At 37.9% G+C, this 21,158-nt stretch overlaps 1 protein-coding gene across 1 annotated transcript in view; it reads right to left on the minus strand.

Moving 5' to 3' along the window:
* Window positions 1-21,158, minus strand: part of CPE (carboxypeptidase E) — a 114,984-nt gene that overhangs the window by 2,599 nt on the left and 91,227 nt on the right. The window contains exons 4-8 of the mRNA XM_019441058.2: window positions 20,564-20,681; window positions 18,883-19,065; window positions 8,177-8,316; window positions 3,331-3,430; window positions 141-259 (exon numbers count right to left, since the gene is read on the minus strand). Coding sequence (XP_019296603.1) covers window positions 141-259; window positions 3,331-3,430; window positions 8,177-8,316; window positions 18,883-19,065; window positions 20,564-20,681 — 660 coding nt within the window. The remainder of the gene's footprint in view (window positions 1-140; window positions 260-3,330; window positions 3,431-8,176; window positions 8,317-18,882; window positions 19,066-20,563; window positions 20,682-21,158) is intronic.

A 21,158-nucleotide genomic window follows, 5' to 3' on the forward strand; every position in this document is an offset into this window, starting at 1 on the left:
CTTCAGTTTTCTCATCTGTTAAATGGGGGTATTAGTGGTACCTACCTCATAGGGTTATTACGAAGACTAAATATAAATCACTTAAATATACCTGGCACATATTAATTGCTTAATAAATCTTAGCAATTATGATTTCTTACCCCAACAGCAGGGCTATAAGGGACTGCTACTTTCTTTGTTATTGCCAGATACCCTGGAGCTGAAGCTGTGAGTTTATAGTTTCCAGGTACCAGCAATCTCCAGTAATCGCCATCCTTTGCTGTAAGGAAACAAAATATCAAATCACATAATTATGCCATTTTAGGAATACCCAGTATACCTCCGTTTAATTTCTTTGATTCCCTATTTTGAAAGTAAATGTTTATGGAATTTGATAACATTCCATTGAAATCAGTGTTACATTCTCTTAGAGGAAGTAATTTCTAATAGCAATTTTACAAATACTAATGTCAAATTGTCAATAAATCTTATAAGATAATGGATCTTCATAATCATGTCAGGTGTGCCACAGGTAAAAAGATATAGAAAGCCCCCAAACATGGAGTCAGGGCATCTGATGCTGTGTTTTGATTCTGGCCAAGTATCTTGACATGAAGACCCAATGGTGTAAGTCTAGATCAGTGCTTCACAAAGTGTGGTCCAAGAAAGCCTCATCAGAAACCTGAGGTACTTGTTCTTGTTTTTTGTTTTGTTTTTTAGATTTTATTTATTTATTTTATAATTTTCGAGTTTTATTTAAATCCAAGTTAGTTAATATATAGTGTAATAATGATTTCAGGAGTAGAATTTAGTGACTCATCACCCAGCGCTCAGCCCAACATTGCCCTCCTTAATACCCATCATCCATTTAGCCCATCCCCTACCAACACCCCTCCAACAGCCCTCAGTTTGTTCTCTGTATTGGAGTTTCTTATGGTCTGTCTCCCTCTCTCTTTTTATCTTATTTTCCTTCCTTTCCCCATCTGTTTTGTTTCTTAAATTCCACATATGAGTGAAATCATATGATATTGATCTTTCTTTAACTTATTTCACTTAGCATAATACCCTCTAGTTCTATCCACGTTGTTGCAAATGGCAAGATTTCATTCTTTTGGATCACCGAGTAACATTCCATTGTATGTATATACCACATCTTCTTTATCCATCAGGGATAAAGAACCCTGAGAAACTTGTGAGAAATCTCTTTCTGAAGATTCAGAATACGTTGTTCTGGAATGCTGGTCTTGGAGGGACTGCATTTTCAGTAAGTTCTCCGGAGAATTCTTAAGCAGAAGTAAGGTTCACACTCTTTCTCACCCCACATGTCCACAGCTCCCTCCTAACCTAGGTTAGGTTCCCTGGCCACCCTATAATCACTGAAAGCACGTGCCTTCAACTCATTTGCTTTTCCCTCTTGGTTATACATGCCTGGCAAGCCACCAATCCTGGATAATTTTCGGCCCTCCGCCTGTCACCAGCTGCATGCAGCCAGAAGAAACACACCGTCACGCTCATCAGTCTCCGACACATACACACCAACCTAACCGAGGGCATGGAACCGCCCTGCTTTCCTTCTGGTCTCTTCCTTCCTGGTCCTTTCACACTCCCATCTTCCTAGACCAGTGCATATCAATCACCTGGGAAACTTGGTACTGTGCGAATTCTAATTCACTAGCCCTGGGGTGAGGCCTGAAATTCTGCATTCCTAACCAGCTCCAGGGCAGTGCTGAATTCACCTGCTGGTGGGGGCTGAGCTTTGAGTAGCAAGGACCTAGTGGACATTTCACACTTTTTCCTTTTTCCTAACACCGCCGACACATCTTCTTCATCCTCACTCCCAGTAGATGCTTTACATCTTATTTCACTATGAAAATGAAATCAGAATAAAGAAAACCCTCATGGCCACCTCTTCTGGTCTTCCTCTGACCCCCACATCTCCTTTCAACAGGCGCCATCATTTATCTCTTTCACTTTACAGCAAAATGTCTGAAGAGATTTGTCAATACTCTCTTTTTTCTAATGTCTCTCCTAGTCTCTCTTAGACCCTCCGATCAGGCTCCCACTGGTCCGTGGAAACAGATTCTGTCGGGATTCTTCACACTGGTTCATGCGAAAGGTTTAGCTTACCTGGCACTCCGGATCAGTCCCTCCATCTTGAAATACTTCCGGGCTCCCAGGAAAATGCACTTGGTTCTCTCTCTACCTCAGACTCCATTCCTCCTTACTACTTTGCCCTCAAAGGGGTGGAGTGTTCCACAGTTTCACTCTTACCTATGTTTCACTCTTACTCCTCAGATTTCACTCTTACCTATGTTTTTTCCCCCGTTACATTCTCCTAAAATTCTCATACCATGGAATGCAGAGGAAATCATATCTCTATGGCACCAGGGTTCACAGACAGAAGAGACTTCATGTGGCAGAGGGGATCAAGGTCTGGGCTCCCCGAGGGCTAAGGGAGCAATGTCTTGGCACAGATTCTGGTATATTGGTTGGCAAGATGTGCTGGCCACATCTTCTGGGGTTTTAATAAATATTTGTTAAATAAATAAATAAATAAATGGAGCTTTAAAGGGGAAACGTTAGGGATTTTTAAAATATACAAGTTATAAATGAGGAGGTTAAGAAAGAAGTAATGGTATAGAGTGGTTTGGAAAATAAGGTAAAGGTTCATTAATTACAAGGTCTAGAAATAAATGAGTAGATTATACATAAAAACATATTGTTGCTGGATAAATGGAATGGGACTATGTAGGTTTTCCAGGAAAATACATCCTTGTCTCCAAATAGGGAAAATGGAAACGGCATTTGGAACTCAGAAATAGCTAACATCCAGCTCAATTCTGTTAACATCCTGTTTAACCCTGAATGAGTCTGGATTTTTCATACAGATGAAATAAAGAAATGTGTGAGGAATCCTAGACACTGGCATTTTTCTTTTTCTTTCCTCCTCTTTTCACTCCCTCCTGAGGTCGTCCCATTAACAGTTTATTAGCACTTAAGACAGAAGGGAAAGACACTGATAATTCAACTCCAGCTAGTTCATCTGCCTTTGCCTCAGGAATTCCACAGAATCTCCAGTGGGTGGCACCACCCGGCAGCTCCAGGCTGAGACAGCTGAGGAAAGGGCGCCACCTGCTGCACCCCAATTTCTAAGCCAGCAGCCATCCAGAGTGCCTGACTCGCTCCCACAAAGGAAATTTAACTAGGTCAAAGCTGGGGGAGAGGGAGGTAAAGAGACAGGAAGGCATTCAATTGTTTTGCTTAGAATAGCATAAAAAATGTTAACTATAATAAGTAATCGTGCTCTGTGTATAACACTAGAGCCTCCAGATCACGGCAGAGAACACCCACCAGATGTAACGTCATGGTCTATTCCTTCCACGGAGATGGTTGCATTGGCAATTGGGTTACCTTGAAGGTCCCGGACGAAGCCTTTAACTCCTCGGTGTATCTGTAAAGGTCAAGAACAACCACAAAAATCATACTAGAAATGATCTGACGACACATCTCTGTCAAGAATCTCCTTATTTGCTAGCAAAATACTGTAGATCCTCATTGTTTAAGGATCAAAATATGCTCAAGAGGCTGCTGAATTTTGTTGAACACTCTTTACACTGCTTTTCCTCAAGTAGACAAATGAGAAAAAAAAAAACCCTGAAAACTGAAATCTCGTTCTGAGTGAAAGAAAGGCATTAAAGTACCTTCCGAACCACCAGAATGAAAAACAAAAACAAAAACAAAATTGTCTATCACATCTGTAAAGTAGTTCTGGTCTTAGCATATTTCATGACTTTGTCCCTCTTTTATTGGGTCACCAAAAATAGGTTGTATGGCCACTGCCAGTTAAGAATAATATTACGTTACAGCCCTTTAATATTTGTTCATGTTGAATGAAAACACATACTGTGACTGCTCTTGCAATCGAACAATATTATTTGCTTGAAAATAAGTGACATGAAAGATCTGTGAACTTCAAAACTGAAGATTCGGTTCAGAAAGAAAATGAAGGAGATGCTGTCGAGAATAATGCCCCCCAGATTAAGTTGCAGTCAACAACTAAAGCAATACAAACTATAAAAGCAGATTTTTTCCCCCTCATTTTGAAACAATGGTTCAGCTAAATCAATATGTGTTTGAAGTGACAGAGAGTCACTTCAGGTCTCTTGGAAAGTGCTTCTGGAAAACCAAATGGTAATTCATTAAGCTTACTTAACAGAAGATTCCCGAACTCTCAAAGGCTCAGGTTGGCTCAGGTTCCTCCTCACTCAATTTAACCCTAGAGAGTGAATATTCTTTTGCTACCGATGATACTGGAATCCTTCCTACAGAAGGCACAATAAGTGTCAAGTATGCTTTTGTCATCAGAGAATAAATCTGGCAGTGGTACAATGTTTTAGCAAGGGGATGCCCCTGATTATCAGCAAATCCTTTTGCATTTGCTTTTTTTTTTTTTTTTAAAGCAAAACCTCTGAAACTCTACAAAAATCACATGTACTTCTTTCCTCTAAAGGCAATTTGGGGATCTGAAAAATTTTACAGAAAAGGAAGAGAGATATACATAGAGAAGAAAATCAGGGAAAAAAATACAAACTTTACATTTCTTAAGATGAGGGCTCATCAAAGAAATTTAGAAAGCTTGCAAACAAGCAATTATTTACCTACATGTACTTTATTCATCTTGAGGCACCAAAATCCCGGTATTATCAATATTATAAACCTTAGAGAAATAAATTTTTAAATTTCCTTATCATTGGAAAATAAGCCAAACAATCACTCCAAAAACATATAGTTCACCTGCATTAGTCACAAATACACCCAGTTAATATTCATTACTTTTTTCAGCCTCTGCAACCCAAGATTTATGGTCTGTAGCTTAACAAATAGTGAAATAAGTACCTGTCCCTGATAAGCCAGTTTTTGGAGCAAACTTCTCTGTTGGAAAACTTCCACTGTAGTAATAAATCTCAATGGAAATGTTATGGGCTCTCACAACTCTACATGAATGCAGCTGTCACTTTATAGCTTTTGCAAAGGAAATCACAGAGAAATTCAAATTTCACTCATGCCTGAAGAAACTATTTGCTACACTTGTCCCTCCTGTAATGTTCTCTCCTCAGATTCCAGGACATCAATCAACCAAAGCTGGAGAAACAAAGAACATCCAGAAGATTCTCCATTGTTACTAAAACTGTGCATAGCAGTAACCCTTAAGCCCTCCTATACTTAAGTGTTACCCAGAGAGCTTGCTGAAATGGAGACTTGGGGGCCCTACCATGCAGAGAGTGGGATTCAGTGATGGAACAGGAAACTCATTTTTAACAAGAATCTAGGTGATTCTGGTGCAGGCACCCATGAACCATTCTTTGTGAATTTTGTGAGGAATTTTGAGAATTAGACTGTTCCAAAGCTATTGAGAGAGAGGCATTCCACCACAGCAAACTGTACTAATTAACTTTACAATTCCAATTCCTACAAACATCCCTTTAAAACTCTGCAAGAGATTTCCTCTCAGCCAATTATAGAATTAGACCCCCTAATCACCTATTTTCCATGAGTCGTAAACTAATCCATGGTTAGGCTTTAGGTCCAGGTGTTCAATTACTAATTCCCACCATACTGTGTCTCATTGGCAATGAAATAATTTCAACACAGAACTTCTGGCAGTCTTCACTCATATGTCATCAGCCTTTGAGTCCCTAAATTAGAGTGTTCTATGAAGCAAGTTGGATGAGCTCATTGTAAATATCACTCTTCTTGCTTCTACACAACTTGCACCGTAATACTGATGTCCTATAGGGTGGACCACTTGATCTGTGGACAGATCACATTCTTATTCCAAGTGGCATAAAACAGGTCTGTACAACCCTCTTCTTTTCAGTTTATTTCTATATAAATTGATATAGCTCTTAGATGAATTAATACATGCCTAACTGCCACCATAAATATAACAAATATTCTCCTCTTTCCTGATGGTATACCTTTGTGGGTTTTGTTTTATATTGAGTTTTTTTCTTAAGAACAAGACTTAAGCAGCAGCTGAATCTGTTTTTTCAATTGATGATCAGAGTAATCATCTTACTGGTGTTTCAACTATAGTAAATCTTACAGTAGTCCCAAGAAGGCTTTGCTGAACCACCAGGACTGGATTAGGGACCCAGTGTACTGCCACCGATTTTGTAATGGGCTTTTATTTTAGCATTTATCATCCTCTCTTGTGATTAGGTATTGATGTCTCTGAACTCCACTAATATGAAGTCAGTCACTATCCCCAGTGCCTCACAGTGTGCCTAGGACACTAGAGTAGCTGAATACATTTTTGTTGAAAAAATATGTAAATAAAATGAAAAGCACTGTATTAAAGAGACATTATCTGATATCTAAATGGAGAACACACACCAAATAGCCCAGTCTTACTTCCTCTACTCAGAAAATACATTTACAGCTCTCCTTGAAGGAGACACTATTAGAGGGGTTCCTATCAAGGTCGTTCTAGGGTCAACATGGCTAATTATCTTTAGCCTTTGTTGCTGAAAATGCCTTTCTATATTAACATGAAGCGGGATTCCACTGATTGAAAAAATCCTGTGTAATAAGTAATTTTTAATCATTGTGAGTAACAGTGGATCTATTCCATGAGAATCTCTTTTGGTAAGGTACTATATGGATATCTGACACATGTAAAAGAATACTTGAGCTGATTTTACAGCTTTTTAAATGCATCAGTCTCATATGCATGTTTGTATGTCAACATATATGCAAATAGATTCACGTTTATTTCATAGCATTTGTTTGTATCAAATTAGTTTTTAAATTAATCTGGACTATCTGCTGGCATGTGAAACTGATATCACCCTATCTGGCTTTGGGTGTAAACAGACATATACAGAATGCAATTTGAAGACTGTCACGGCACTGCAGGCAAGGAACAGAGTCTTTAGGTCTGTTTCGCCCCCATGGCCGCTGGTGCCAATGTCTACATAGTATAGAGATGTGGGGTTGGCAGTGTGTGGCCTGTATTGAGTCTCAGTAGGTAAGGTATCTAACTCTGGTAGATGATGAGATTTCCCCTCCCCCCCCCCAAATTCTGTACAGACTCCACAGGAATGGTTATATAAGTGCCTGTCTAGTGAAGATCTAAGTTTCTGTCATCAGAGGCAATATGGCATGGTGATTCTGGAACTAGACAGCCTGGTTTAAAATTCTGCCTGATTGGGGCCCCTGGGTGGTTCAGTCAGTTAAGCGTCCGACTTCAGCTCAGGTCATCATCTCGCGGTTTGTGAGTTCGAGCCCCGCGTCGGGTTCTGTGCTGACAGCTCAGAGCTTGGAGCCTGCTTCGGATTCTGTGTCTCCCTCTCTCTCTGCCCCTCCCCCGCTCATGCTCTGTCTCTGTCTCAAAAATAAATAAAATATTTAAAAAAATAAAATAAAATAAAATAAAATAAAATAAAATAAAATAAAATTCTGCCTGATTGACTTCAGGCAGGCTGTTTAACTTGTCTGGTCTCTGATTCCTCACTTTTAATTCAGGGATGATGATGACGATGAAGATGATGAAGATGATGAAGATGACGATGATGATGATGATGATGATACCACTTCCCCCACAGGTTTGTTGTGAAAATTAAATGCATTAACGATTACATGTAAGGCATTCAGAGCAATGCATGGGAAACAGTAAACACCCCATAAAGGTAATTATTATGATTACCTGAGATCTAAGTCGAGGCTGAGACAAGTGGAGCATGTGAGGCACAGAATTTAAGGAAGCACTCACACTCAGGTGCTAATCCTATACCCACATGCCTCCAAGAAAAAGTGCCTCCTTAAATTTTGGGCCCTCAGTGCCTCACTTACCTCACTCTTGTCCTAGTCCTGCCAGGGATGGCTGACTGGCCCAAGATGAGCAGGATGGAGGAGGGTTCTAGGACTGCCTGGCTTAGAGCAATATGAATGAAAACAGGGCATCACGTCACTTCCCACAAATCTCAGTTTAATCAGTTCTCAGGAAATATTTATGAACCACAAAATCTCTGACAAATGAAAGCCTGTTTGGACCACTACTGACATGTTTTCCAAATGTAGAGTCCTCATTATGAGTCAGATGGACTCCTCTGGACCAGACTCCTCTGAGAAAATCATTGTATGCCAGGTTTAAATGCTCTTAGATCTCCCATTTTATGCTGGAGATGGTGTTTACCTGTTCGAGGTAGCTAATAAGGGAGTTTTTGTTATCCTCCCAGTAGCTCTTCAGAGTCTCTTCAGGTGGAAACTTTTCACAGCTAAGCTCCACGGTGATCTCGAAACAGTTGCTGCTGAGGTAATTGAAGTCTTGCATTCCTGCCAAAGCACCAAATGGAAAGTCAAAATACACATGTGGAGACTAAAACTCTACACAAGCCGTTCTGCTGAATGGAGAGCCAAGTAAAAGACACACCAACCAGTACATTTTGAGTAGCCTATGGGAAACCACAAGGAAAATCACCTCCTGTAAGGGACAGAACAACATAATTGGGAGACTGTTACTGCCTTAGAGCACAAAATCTCTCAAGTTCTTAAGCATTTACTTAGTGCATTGCTGTTGTAGGGTGCCAAAGCAGGCATCAACCGTGTTCCGTATTGTTGGCATTGACTTCAAAGAAGAAAACTGGGAACAATGACATCCAAATGACAAAATAAGGGTTTTCTTACCATCTTCCTCGAAAAAGAACACCGATTTGGGCAATCACCCATGGAACAGAGTGCCTTTGTGGAAGGCTGAGAGTCCAGTGTAGAAGTTCCAGTACACCATTGGTGGAAAAAGTCGAAGATTGGATGCATTGAAGAAAGTGACAGTAATGGTTTTGCTTTACTTGTATCACCCCTTCCCCACGGTGGCATAGCTCAGTGCCAAGAGAGAACTTTTTCATCCACCATTCCTCCCACAAGGAAAAGTAGGATCCTGTGAATGAGCTGTGCTGGTCACAGCTTCTTTCTCATCCCATCCAGAAAACTAAAGTATGCTACATGGCTTGGCTGAGCAAACAGTAGCCAAGACTTTCAGAGTGCATCAAAGGGATGTGAATCTTACTAACCATGTCACAGATCCCATCAGGAAGCCTGCCCATTAGCTGCTGGGGTCACCTTTCCTGAATACCCCCCCCCCCAATGGCCCACAGGCACTCCTAACATTCTGCATACACCATCCACACACCTGTCACCCCATAGCCAGCTCTCTGTGTATGCCACTGACAATAGCAACAGCAAGCATTTGAAGATGCCTCATGAGTCATACAGCATACATGAAGCTGGCCCAGATCTGGAGGCCTGAGAGAAAGGACACAAATTTGAGCGTTTAGCACTGCCCTGGGGAAAACAAACAAGAGTCTATCAGCAATTGATCTGGACCTTGTAGGATCAAAAGAAGGCATGCAATTTTAAGTATTCTCCCCCTAAGAAGTTTGGAGCAGGTATGTCACAGAAAAGGTCTGGGAAAGCCTCAGAATCTCTAGCAGGGCTAACAAGTTATTACTCTACCAAAGCCAGTCAGTAAAGACAGAAGGAGGTAACTACTTCAAATGTGAAGGCAGCAACACAAGACTTCAAGGAACATTAAAAAAACAAAGGAAACATGATACTATCAAAGGAACACAATAATTTTCTGGTAGCCAACTGCAAAGAAATGGAGATTTGTGATTTTCCCAATAAAAAATTCAAAATAATTGCTTTAAGGAAGCTCAGTGAGCTATAAGAAAACACAATTCAATAACAGAAACACAATTCAATGAAATCAGGAAAATAATATGTGGACAAAATGAGAATTTTAACAGAAGACAGAAATCATAAGAACCAAACAGAAGTCTGAGAGCTAAAAAGTATAAAGAATTAAATGGCAGGGGAGGAGTGGGTATAATGCAATAGAGAGCATTAACAGAAGACTGGATCAAACAGAAGAATCAGTGGGCAGAAACAGGTCATTTGAAATTATCCAGTCATAGGAAAACAAAGAAAAAAGAATGAAAAAGAGTGAAGAAAGCCTACAAGATTACAGAATACCATGAAGAAAACAATCTACACATCACTAGAGTCCCAGAAGGAGAAGAGAGACAGAAAAGGCAGAAAGGTAATATCAAGAAATAATGGTTTAGAACTTCCCAAATCCAGGGAGAAATTTGGACATCCAAGTTCAGGAAGCTCATAGGTCCCCCCAAAATTTCAGTTCAAAAAGATCTTCTCCAAGACATATTATAATAAAACAGCCAAAAAATCAAAGACAAAGAGATAATCTTAAAAGCAGCTGGGCGGCGGGGGGGAACAGTCTGTAACTTACAAAAGAATCCCTCCCCACCCCCAAGTAAGGCTATCAACAGATTTCTCAGCAAAAACCTTATAGGCCAGGAGAGAGTGGAATGATATGTTCAAAGTGCTGAAAGAAAAAACTGCCAACCAAGAATACTTTACTCAGCAAAGCTATCCTTCAGAAATGAAGAAGAGATAAAGACATTCCCAAACAAAAGCTGAGGGAGTTCATCACCATTAGAAATGTCACTTACATTACAATCACTTACAAGAAATGCTGAAAGGAGTTCTTCAAGCTGAATTGAAGGGATACTAATCTGTAACATGGAAACATAAAAATATGCAACATACTGACTGGTAAAGATAAATATATAGTCAAATTCAAAATACTCTAACACTATAATATAGTAGTGTGTTAATCACTGAACTCTAGTATGAAGATTAAAGGACAAAAATATTAAAAACCACTATAGCAACAGTAATTTGTTAATGGATACACAACAGGAAAAAATGTGAACTGTGACATCAAAAACATAAAATGTTTGGTGGGAAAAGGAGTACAAAGAGTTTTTGTAAGTGATAAAAATTAAGTTGTTATCACCTTAAAATGGACTGTTACGTCTATAAGATGTAAGCCTCATGCTAACAACAAAGCAAAAACATAGTAAATTCACAAAAGATAAAGGTATAAGAATCAAAGTATATCACTAAGGAAAATCATCAATTCACAAAGAAGGGCAGAAAGAGGGGAAGAAAAGAACTAGGGAACTACAAAACAGCCAGGAACCAATAAGATGGTATTGTGTTCTTACCTATCAATAATTACTTTAAATATTAATAGTTTGAATTCTCCATAAAGACATAGAGCATCAGAGTGGATTAAAAAAGAAAACAAAACAAAATAAAACAAGACTCAACTATATGGTGCCTACCAGAGCCTCACGTCATCTTTAAGGACAATGAAAGCTCAGAATGAAGGAATGGAAAAAGATATTCCATGCAAGCAGAAACCTAAAAAAATCAGGGGTAGCTATACTTTTATCAGACAAAATACACTTTGAGCCAAAAAACTATAACAAAAGACAAAGAAGGTCATTAAAAAATGATGAAAGGGTAAGTTCGTCAAAGGACATAACTCTTGAAAATTATATATGCACTCAACACTAAAGCATCTAAATATATTAAGCAAGGGGCGCCTGGGTGGCTCAGTCAGTTAAGCGTCCGACTTCAGCTCAGGTCATGATCTCACAGTTTGTGGGTTCAAGCCCCGCATCGGGCTCTGTGCTGACAGCTAGAGCCTGGAACCTGCTTCAGATTCTGTCTCTCTCTCTCTGTCTCTCTCTCTGTCTCTCTCTCTCTCTCTCTGCTCCTCTCTTGTTCACGCTCTCTCTCTCTCAAAAATAAATAAACATTAAAAAATTTTTTTAATAAATAAATAAATATATTAAGCAAATACTTAAGACCTGAAGGGAAAAACAGACAGCAATACAATAATAGTGGGAGATTTCAACATCCCACTTTTAATAATGATAGATCATCTAGTCAGAAATCAATAAGGAAACAGCTGCCCTTGAACCATATGTTAGACCAAATGTACCTAACACACATATACGGAACATTCCATCCAACAGCAGAATTACACATGGAGTTACACATGGCTTCTCAAGCCCACATGGAATATTGTCCAGTATAGAGTCGCAATTATGTAGAAAATTAAAACTACACATTTCTGAAAAACTAATGGGTCAAAAAAGCAATAAAAAGGGAAACCAAAATATCGTAAAACAAAAATAGAAACACACCATACCAAAATTTATGGGATGCAGCAAAAGCAGTTCTAAGGGGAAAGTTGATTGCAATAAATGCCTGCATTAATTAAAAAGAAAAATCTCAAATAACAGTCTAACTTGATACATCAAGAAACTAGAAAAAGAAGAACAAACTAAGCCCAAAGTTAGCAGAAGGAAGGAAATAACAAAGATCAGAGCAGAAACAAATGAAATAGAGACAAGTAAAACAAAAGGAAAGATCAACAAGCCTAACAGCTGGGTTTTCTTTAAAGATAAACAAAACTGACAAACATTTAACTAGACTTAAGAATTAAGAGAGTGATGACTCAAAAAAAAATCAGAAATTGAAGAGAAGACATTACAACTGATATGACAGAAATACATGCTTCTTTTTTCTTTTGTGCTAAGAATATTTAACATAAGATCTACCCTCTTAACAAATTGTCATGTGCCTAATACTGTATCATTCTCTATAGGCAGTTTGTCATACAGCAGACCTCTAGAACTTACTTATCTGGCATAGCTGAAACTTGATACCCATTGAACTCCCCATTCCCCTCTACTCTCAGCCTACTATATTCTGGGTTTCTATGAGCTTGACTATTTTAGACACCTCATATAAGTCGATCATGCAGTATTTGTTTTTGTGAGATTAACTTAGTTCCCTTGGCATAATGTCCTTCAGGTTCAACCATGTTGTCGTAATGCCAGGATCTTCTTCCTTTTGAAGATTGAATGATATTCTATTGTATGTGTATATACCATATTTAGCCAGTAAAATCTATTGGGACTTCTAATCAAGAAAGTAGGCAATTCTGTCTTCTACACAATGACTGTTTCAATGCAACATGATGCTTCATGTTTCCATGTTTTTTCTCCATCTTTGTTTTTTCTTGTCTATTCTATTGCACTGGCTAAAAATTTTCAGGGCAGTGTTGTTTATATAGATGCTAAAAGTCATCCTTATATCATATGTTTGATGTGTCGCAGTTGGGGTGAATACAACTAGAAAGTGGTGTAACTGGGCATCAGCCCCCATGATGAATCTGAAACCTACACTCTCTCTTTTTTGCTATAATAACTTGCTGTTACAGAACAGAGATAGTGGAACTATTTTATTTATTTACTTTTTTATTAAAATGATCCCAACCCTTTTAGAGACAGGCACCAACAAAACTTTACCTTTCAAGAGACAGAGAGAGAGAGAGAGAGAGAGACTACTGTGAATGAGGCCAACAATTGGATAACCTGAAAAAACAGATAAATTCCTAGAGGAATATAGCCTATCAAGACTGAATTATGAAGAAACAGAAAATCTAAAATAGACCTATTACTAGTAAGGAGATTGAACCAGTAATCAAAAATTTCCCAACAAAGAAAAGCCCAGGACAAGATGGTTTACTGGTGAATTCTACCAAACATTTAAAGAAGAATTAACACCAATCCTTCTAAAACTCTTCCTAAAAAAATTGAAGAGGAGGAAACACTCCCAAGCTCATTTTACAGGTCAGCATTACCCTGATACCAAAGCCAGATAAGGACATTACAAGAAAAGAAAACTACAGGTCAATATCCCCGATGAATACAGTTGCAAAAATTCTCAATAAAATACTAGCAAACTGATTTCCACAGTTCATTAAAAGGATCATAAAGAATGATCACACAGAATTCATACTTGGGATGCAAAGTTGGTTCAACATAGGCAAATCAACAAATGTGGCACCACACTGATAGAATAAAAGATAAAAATCATAATCATCTCAAAAACTGCATAAAAAGATTTTGACAAAATTCAACATCTTTTCATGATAAAAACTCTCAGCAAATTAGATATAAAAGGAATGTACCTCAATATAATAATGGGCAATCTGACAAGCCCACAACTAACATCATACTCAGTGGTGAAAGGCCGAAAGCTTCCTCTAAGATCAGGAACAAGAAAAAGGTGCCCACTCTCAACACTCCTTGCAACATAGTATTAGAAATCCTAGCCAAAGTAATCAGGCAAGAAAAAGAAAAAAGACATCCAAATTGGAAAAAAAAAAAAAAAATGAAGTAGAACTGTTATTGTTTGCATATGATATGGTCTTATGCATAGAAAGTCCTAAAAATCCCACCAAAAAACTGTTGGAACTAATAACCAAATTCATTAAAGTTGCAAGCTACAAAATAAACCTATAAAAATTAATTACACTTCTATACACCAACAATGAGCTATCTAAAAAACAAAGAAAGTAAACAATCTCAGTTACAATAGTATCAAAAACAATAAAATACTCAGGAATACATTTAACCAAGGAGGTGAAAGATCTATAAACTAAACACTGTAAGACATTGATGAAAGAAACTGAAGAAGACACAAATAAATGGAAAGATATCTTGTGTTCATAGATCAGAATTAATATGATTAAAACATCCATACTACTCAAAAACATCTACAGATTCAATGCAATCCCTATCAAAATTCCAATGGCATTTTTTTACAGACAGAAAAAAAATCCTAAAATTTATGGAACCATAAAAGACACCAAATAACAGAAGCAATTTTGAGAAATAAGAATAAACCTGGAGACATTACATTTTCCTATTTCGATCTATACTACAAAGCTATAGTAATCAAAATGGTGTGATACTGGCATAAAAACAGACACACAAATCAAAGGTACAGAATCAAGAGCCCAGAAATAAATCCTGCACATACAATCAACTAATTTTTGACAAGGAAACCAAGAATACTCAATGGGGAAAAAATAGTCTCTTTAATCAAAGGTGTTGGGAAAACTGGATATCCACATGCAAATGAAGGACATTGGAATTTTATCTTACACCATACACAAAAACTAACTCAAAATGGATTGAAAAAGTAAATGTAAGAAGTGAAATCATAAAGCTCCTAGAAGAAAGCATAGAGAAAAAGCTCTTTGAAATTGGTCTTGGCAATAGTTTTTTTGGCTATAACAGCAAAACACAAGCAAAAAAAGGCAAAAATAAACAAGCAGGACTACATCAAACTGAAAACTTCTGCACAGAAAAGGAAACAGCCAAAAAATGAAAAGGCAATCAATACACAGAATGGGAAAAAATATTTGCAAACTATCTGATAAGGGGTTAATATAAAAAGTATATAAGGAACTCATACAACTCAAAAAACAAAAAACAAATAATCCAATTAAAAATGGACAGACAACCTGACTAAACATTTTTTCCAAAGAAGACCTAGAGATGGCCAACAGACATGAAAAGATGCTCAACATCACTCATCATCAGGGAAATGCAAATCAAAACCACAATGAGATGCCACTCATTGTTAGAATGGTGATTATCAAAAAGATAAGAGATAATTGCTGGCAAAAATGCAAAGAAAAGAGAACCCTTGTGGACTGTTGGCGAGAATGTAAATTGCTACATTCACTATGGAAAATGGTAGGTTCAGAGGCTTCCCCAAAAAATTAAAAATAGAACTACCATATGATCTAGCAATCTCAATTCTGAATATACATCCAAAGAAAAAGAAATCATTATCCAGGGAAGATATCTGCACTCCCATGTTCACTGAGGCATTATTCACAGTAGCCAAGACATGGAAACAACTCACGTGTCCATGAACAGATGAATGGATAAAGAAAATGTGGGATATATAAACAAGGGAATATTATTTGGCCATAAAAATAAGAAAATTCTCCCATTTGTGACAACATGGATGGACCCTGAAGGCATTATACTAAGTGAAAGAAGTCAGACAGAGAAAGACAAATACTAAATGATCTCACTTATAAGTGAAATATTAAAAAGCCAAACTCATAGAAACAGAGTAGAGCAGTGGTTGCCTAGAGGGGGACAGGGAAATAAAGAGATGTTGGTCAAAGGGTACTCACTGTCAATTATGAGTAAGTCCTGGGCATGTAATATACAGCAAGGTGACTACAGTTAATGATACTATGTTATATACTTGAAAGCTGTTGAGAGAGTAGATATTAAATGTTCTGATCACACACAAAAAAAAGAAAAATGGTAATTATGTCAAGTGATGGATGTGTTAACTAACCTTATTAGGTAATCATTTATATAATGCATACATGAAATAAATCACATCAGACACCTTAAACTTACATGATGTTATATACAATTATATGTTAATGAAGCTGGGGAAAAAATTAATTTCTTAAATAATAATAATTTAAAAAAAAAAAAAAGACAAATACTCAACCCTTACTGGCCTGCAGAAGAAACATGTGTCCCTCTAAACCTACTTTTCTATCAAGGAAGAGCTTGAACAGTCATGTAAGATGATCTAACATACTATTTTATTCTTTAAGTCTAACCAATATCCCAGTATCATCCTGAGGGATTGAGAGTCTTAATAATATACTACATATTGGGGCACCTGGGTGGCTCAGTCAGTTAAGTGTCCAACTTTGACTCAGGTTATGATCTCACGGTTTGTGGGTTCAAGCCCTGCATCACATCAGGCTCTGTGCAGACAGGTCGGAGCCTGAAGCCGACTTCAGATTCTGTGTCTCCCTCTCTTTCTACCCTACCCCACTCACACTCTGTCTCTCTCTCAAGGAAAAGTAAACGTTAAAAATTTAAAAAAATATATAGTACATATTAATTTAACAATCACTAAATATCTCCTACATTTGAGGCACAATAATAACAATTCAAACTGCACCAAGAGAGAAGATTCTATAACCAGAACAATTTTACTCTGAACCTGATTCAAGTTAATAGTGAATGCTGTTGGTGCCACCAGATTGCTTTTTGTTTATTTATTTTGTTGTTTTTTATTTATTTTTGAGAGAGAGAGAGCGTGAGCAGGGGAGGCACAGATAGGGGGACAGAGAATCAAAGCAGGCTCTGTGCTGACAGCAGTGAGCCCCATGTGGGGTTCAAACTTAAAAACCGCAAGATCATGATCTGAGCCAAAGCTGGATGCTTAACCGACTGAGCCACCAAAGTGACCTTGCTTTTCCTGAGCTGGAGTGTCCACCCCAAACTGCTGTTGAAGTGTTGGCTATTAAGAGCTCAGAGCTGCCCCTGTTTTCCAGGAGAATTGGAAACCCCACTTGGCTTCAGGGTTCTATCTCCTATATCCCATTCCAAAACCCTCCACAGCAATCATCAAGGCAGGACAACCTTGCCTGTGATTTATACTTTCTCCCAAAAGCCCAAGCCAAGGCTACACTGTCCCTGGGATCACTTCCTTGTTCAGCTCTATCCCCTTCCTTACTCTGCTTCCCTCACTTCCATACAGGGTTTTTCCTAAAAAGCACTTCCTCAATAAATTACAAGCATCCAAATCCCTATCTCAGGCTCTGCTTCTAGAAAACATGGACATAAGGGGCACTGATTTCATTCACTAGAGAGTTAAAGAAAGTCAAGGCTTTCTTTGACTGATTACTGTGGTTTATGATCTCTAAGATTAATACTATTAATATCATAGTCATTATTTTACAGATAGGGATTTCTTGGTATTCTGTAGACAATACACTGTTTGCCCATAAAGGGAAGACCAAAAGTATCATTAAAGCTTTTATAAAAACTGAATTATAAAATTTCTTCCCATATGATGTATTCAACATAGTCTAAATCCTAAATCTGACTTTATTCCTCAAGGTATAGAGGAGAAAAGTGCTAAATCTGATCTGGCATGATGCAAAATATAAGTTGAAACAGAATAGACATATATCAGAAACAAAATCAGGAATAATATTTTCCTCAGGGCATAATTCAATAAAAGAAATAAACAAACCAAACCCTATAATTAGCTAGTGCTGCTACTGCCCTAATTCTCCTGCATTTTCAGGTGGGTCATAGACAATCCTTCTTGGGCAAAGAGGGGGAAAAGACCACATCAGTAGCTTTACATTTCATTCTTCATCTTCAGTAGAGTGACTCTTACACAACTGTGGTGGTCTGGGTAGCCATGAAAATAAGAGCTCTGTAGGGGCTCGGTTAAGTGACAGACTCTTGGTTTTGGATTAGGTCATGATCTCATGGTTCATGAGTTCAAAACCTGCATTGGGCTCTGTGCTGACAGCACAGAGCCTGCTTGGGATCCCCCTCTCTCTGCCCCTCCCCTCCTTGTTCTCTCTCTCTCTGTCTGTCTCTCTCTCTCTCTCTGAAAATAAATAAGCTTTAAAAAGGAAGGAAGGAAGGAAGGAAGGAAGGAAGGAAGGAAGGAAGGAAGGAAGGAAGGAAGGAAGGAAAACCACAGCTCTAAAGTCCATATGGGGCAAAGGGACTCAGGAGTGCTCCCCTGGTTGTCTAGAAGATGCTTTCTCCAGCATCTGAGCTGCATGTGGGCTTTTCCCTTTTCAGACCCCATAAAAGGTGAAGAGTTTCATGACATAATAGTGCTTATTATAGCAGTGAAGATAAAACTAATATTACACATCAAACAGTCCCCATTATCCCATCATCTAAAAGAAAAAAAAAAAAAAAAGGTATCTAGACCAAGATATGCTAAAAGCCAAAGCCTGCCCTCCAAAAAATACATTTGCCTACAGTAAAAGCTTAACTAACATGTAATAAGGAAGCTATCTTATTCCCTAGGGCCAGAATTTCAAAAGTAGGGTAGTTAATAATATTGAGTTTATATTTTCCCAATACGTGTCTTTAGTTCATTTCTTCTATGTCTTCAATTAGCATCTTGATCTTTAAAAATCAACAAAAACAAACCTGTACACAACAACCATTCATGCAGAAAGCTAATTTTAATGAACTATAGGGTTAGCCTATTTCTTAATGTTTGAGGAGGACTGAAAAATCTCTAAAGTGAAATGGTAATTATAAAGAATTCACTATCACATGATCAAAAAGCGAAACGGAAACTCACCACCAGGTACACTATACCAAGCAGCACCATTGGTTGTTCCATCTATGAAGCTGCTGTCATCGTCATTCTTGCGACATGGTGGCCGATTGGGATCAGACATGGGTGGGTTAAAAGCAGAATACGCTCGAGCCAAGCTTTGGAAAATGGCATCATCTGGGCAGGAGCTATATTCGTGAGCACTACCTAGTAAATAAACCCACAGATTAAAGAAATTAACACAGACCAAGGAGCACTCCTTGTTTTCTGAAGAGTGATTCAGTGTTGTTTCTTGCTGATGTATTTCTTTAGCTACATCACTATGGGAAAGGAGTGAAGGTTTAAGTGCTCAAAAGCTACACTTAGCTTTTAAATTCTATAACATTCCGTTCCATGCAACAATGTAGAAATTGGGTAGAATGCACATTCTATTTATGAATTGAAAGCTTCAGGAGAAAAGGTGATAAACTTGTGGTGAACTAGACCTGAAAAAACAGTAAGATTTCCATTGCTAAAATTTTTAATTTTAAAAATGTACCTGTACCAACCTCACAGCCACCGTGAGCCACTCTCACACATATTTTTAGTATTTGAGTTTAAATGTTTTAAAAAATCTCCTATGTGTAATATGTAAATAAATAATATATATTTTGATACACTATATTCTTCTTCATATGTTATAAAATATGCTAAGCTTTTAAATTTCCCAGCTATTGACAAACTAAGAAATCTCTAAATTTTAATGATGTTTCAGCAGAGACTTTTCCTCAAAGCTCAGAGTTTCCAATATCTAAAATTATTATCCGTGGGGCGCCTGGGTGGCTCAGTCGGTTAAGCGTCCGACTTCGGCTCAGGTCATGATCTCACGGTCCATGAGTTCAAGCCCCGCATCGGGCTCTGTGCTGACTGCTCAGAGCCTGGAGCCTGTTTCAGATTCTGTGTCTCCCTCTCTCTCTGACCCTCTCCCGTTCATGCTCTGTCTCTCTCTGTCTCAAAAATAAATAAACGTTAAAAAAAATTTTTTTTAAAAATTAAAAAAAAAATAAATAAAATTATTATCCTGTGCTTACAAAAAGCAATTCTCCAAACACCCTCAGAATCCATCCAAAGCAGGAAATTTCTTGGAGCAAAAAAAAAAAAAAAATAAGTTGAAAATAACTCTCTGGCTAAAGCTTGCTGTGCCTGAAATTTAACTAAAACTAGTTAGAGAAAGTCAAAGTACCACTCCCCACCCCCGCGCCGGACACCATCATTCCAAATGTGAAAGTGTGAGTGTATGTTAAAACACGTAGAGATCCACATGGGCCCTCATCAACCTCTGAAAAGACTGCTTCCACTTTTAAGCCATCTTGTCCACACACCTATATACCTCCCATTATCTCTCCATTCTTCCAGGGTTCAAGAATGACCCAAGTTCATAATGTCTGTTTTCTCTCTTTCTCCTGCATTCTGTCAAGATCACATTCCTCTTCAACTAAGCTTATGAAAAACTTACAGTCCTTTGCTGCATACCCGTGCCACATGAGATATACATACATACCCATGCCACATGAAATAAGGGATGTTCCTATTAAACATATGTATTTCTATAGGTAAAATCACTTACGGACCAGTTCCTTAAAAGGATATTATAGAAATCATTCTATAAATCCTCATAAGGTAAGTGTAAACCTTGAACCATTAAAGAAACAAGAAAAACACTTACCACTCCGCGTCTCATCATATGGGTAATTGGCCACGAGGTCTCCTCCGTGGAGATTGGCAGAGAGCACGAAAGGAATATCCATAATCCAATGAATGACTGCCTTGGTCTCAGGAGCAAGCTGTATTCAAGATTAGAGATTAAAAGGATTATAAATTTGATTATCATTGGGGGGATCGCTTGACAGGAAAGGCACAGAAAAGAAAAACAACAAGAACAACAATCATTGAAAGCTGGGCATAGGCCATATTTCAAGCACATTGCGGCTGTTTTCATAAAAATAAAAAAGATTCCAGTAAGAACAGTATTTCCATCTCTATATTCTCACTTATAATATAAAAATATATTGCAATAGTGTTTAAGTTTCGTTGGAAGTTTTACTTTTGTGAGCTGCCAGCTTTTTTCTCTTTGAAACTTGAAAACCATTGTGCAAATCACTTTCAAATTCTGGGGCGTCTCCATCTGATCTTTGTTAATAATAGCTAAGAGTAAGAAAATGAAAAAAGAAAATAGTTGGACTGAAGAACTAGGTTCTTTCCCTATGGTGATTAAACTCTAGAAATATATGGGAGATTTTATTTCTTTTATTATTAATAAT

This window comes from Panthera pardus, unplaced genomic scaffold, assembly GCF_024362965.1.
Source record: "Panthera pardus isolate Hobbes unplaced genomic scaffold, ASM2436296v1 HiC_scaffold_13, whole genome shotgun sequence".
NCBI classification, from domain to species: Eukaryota; Metazoa; Chordata; class Mammalia; order Carnivora; family Felidae; genus Panthera; species Panthera pardus.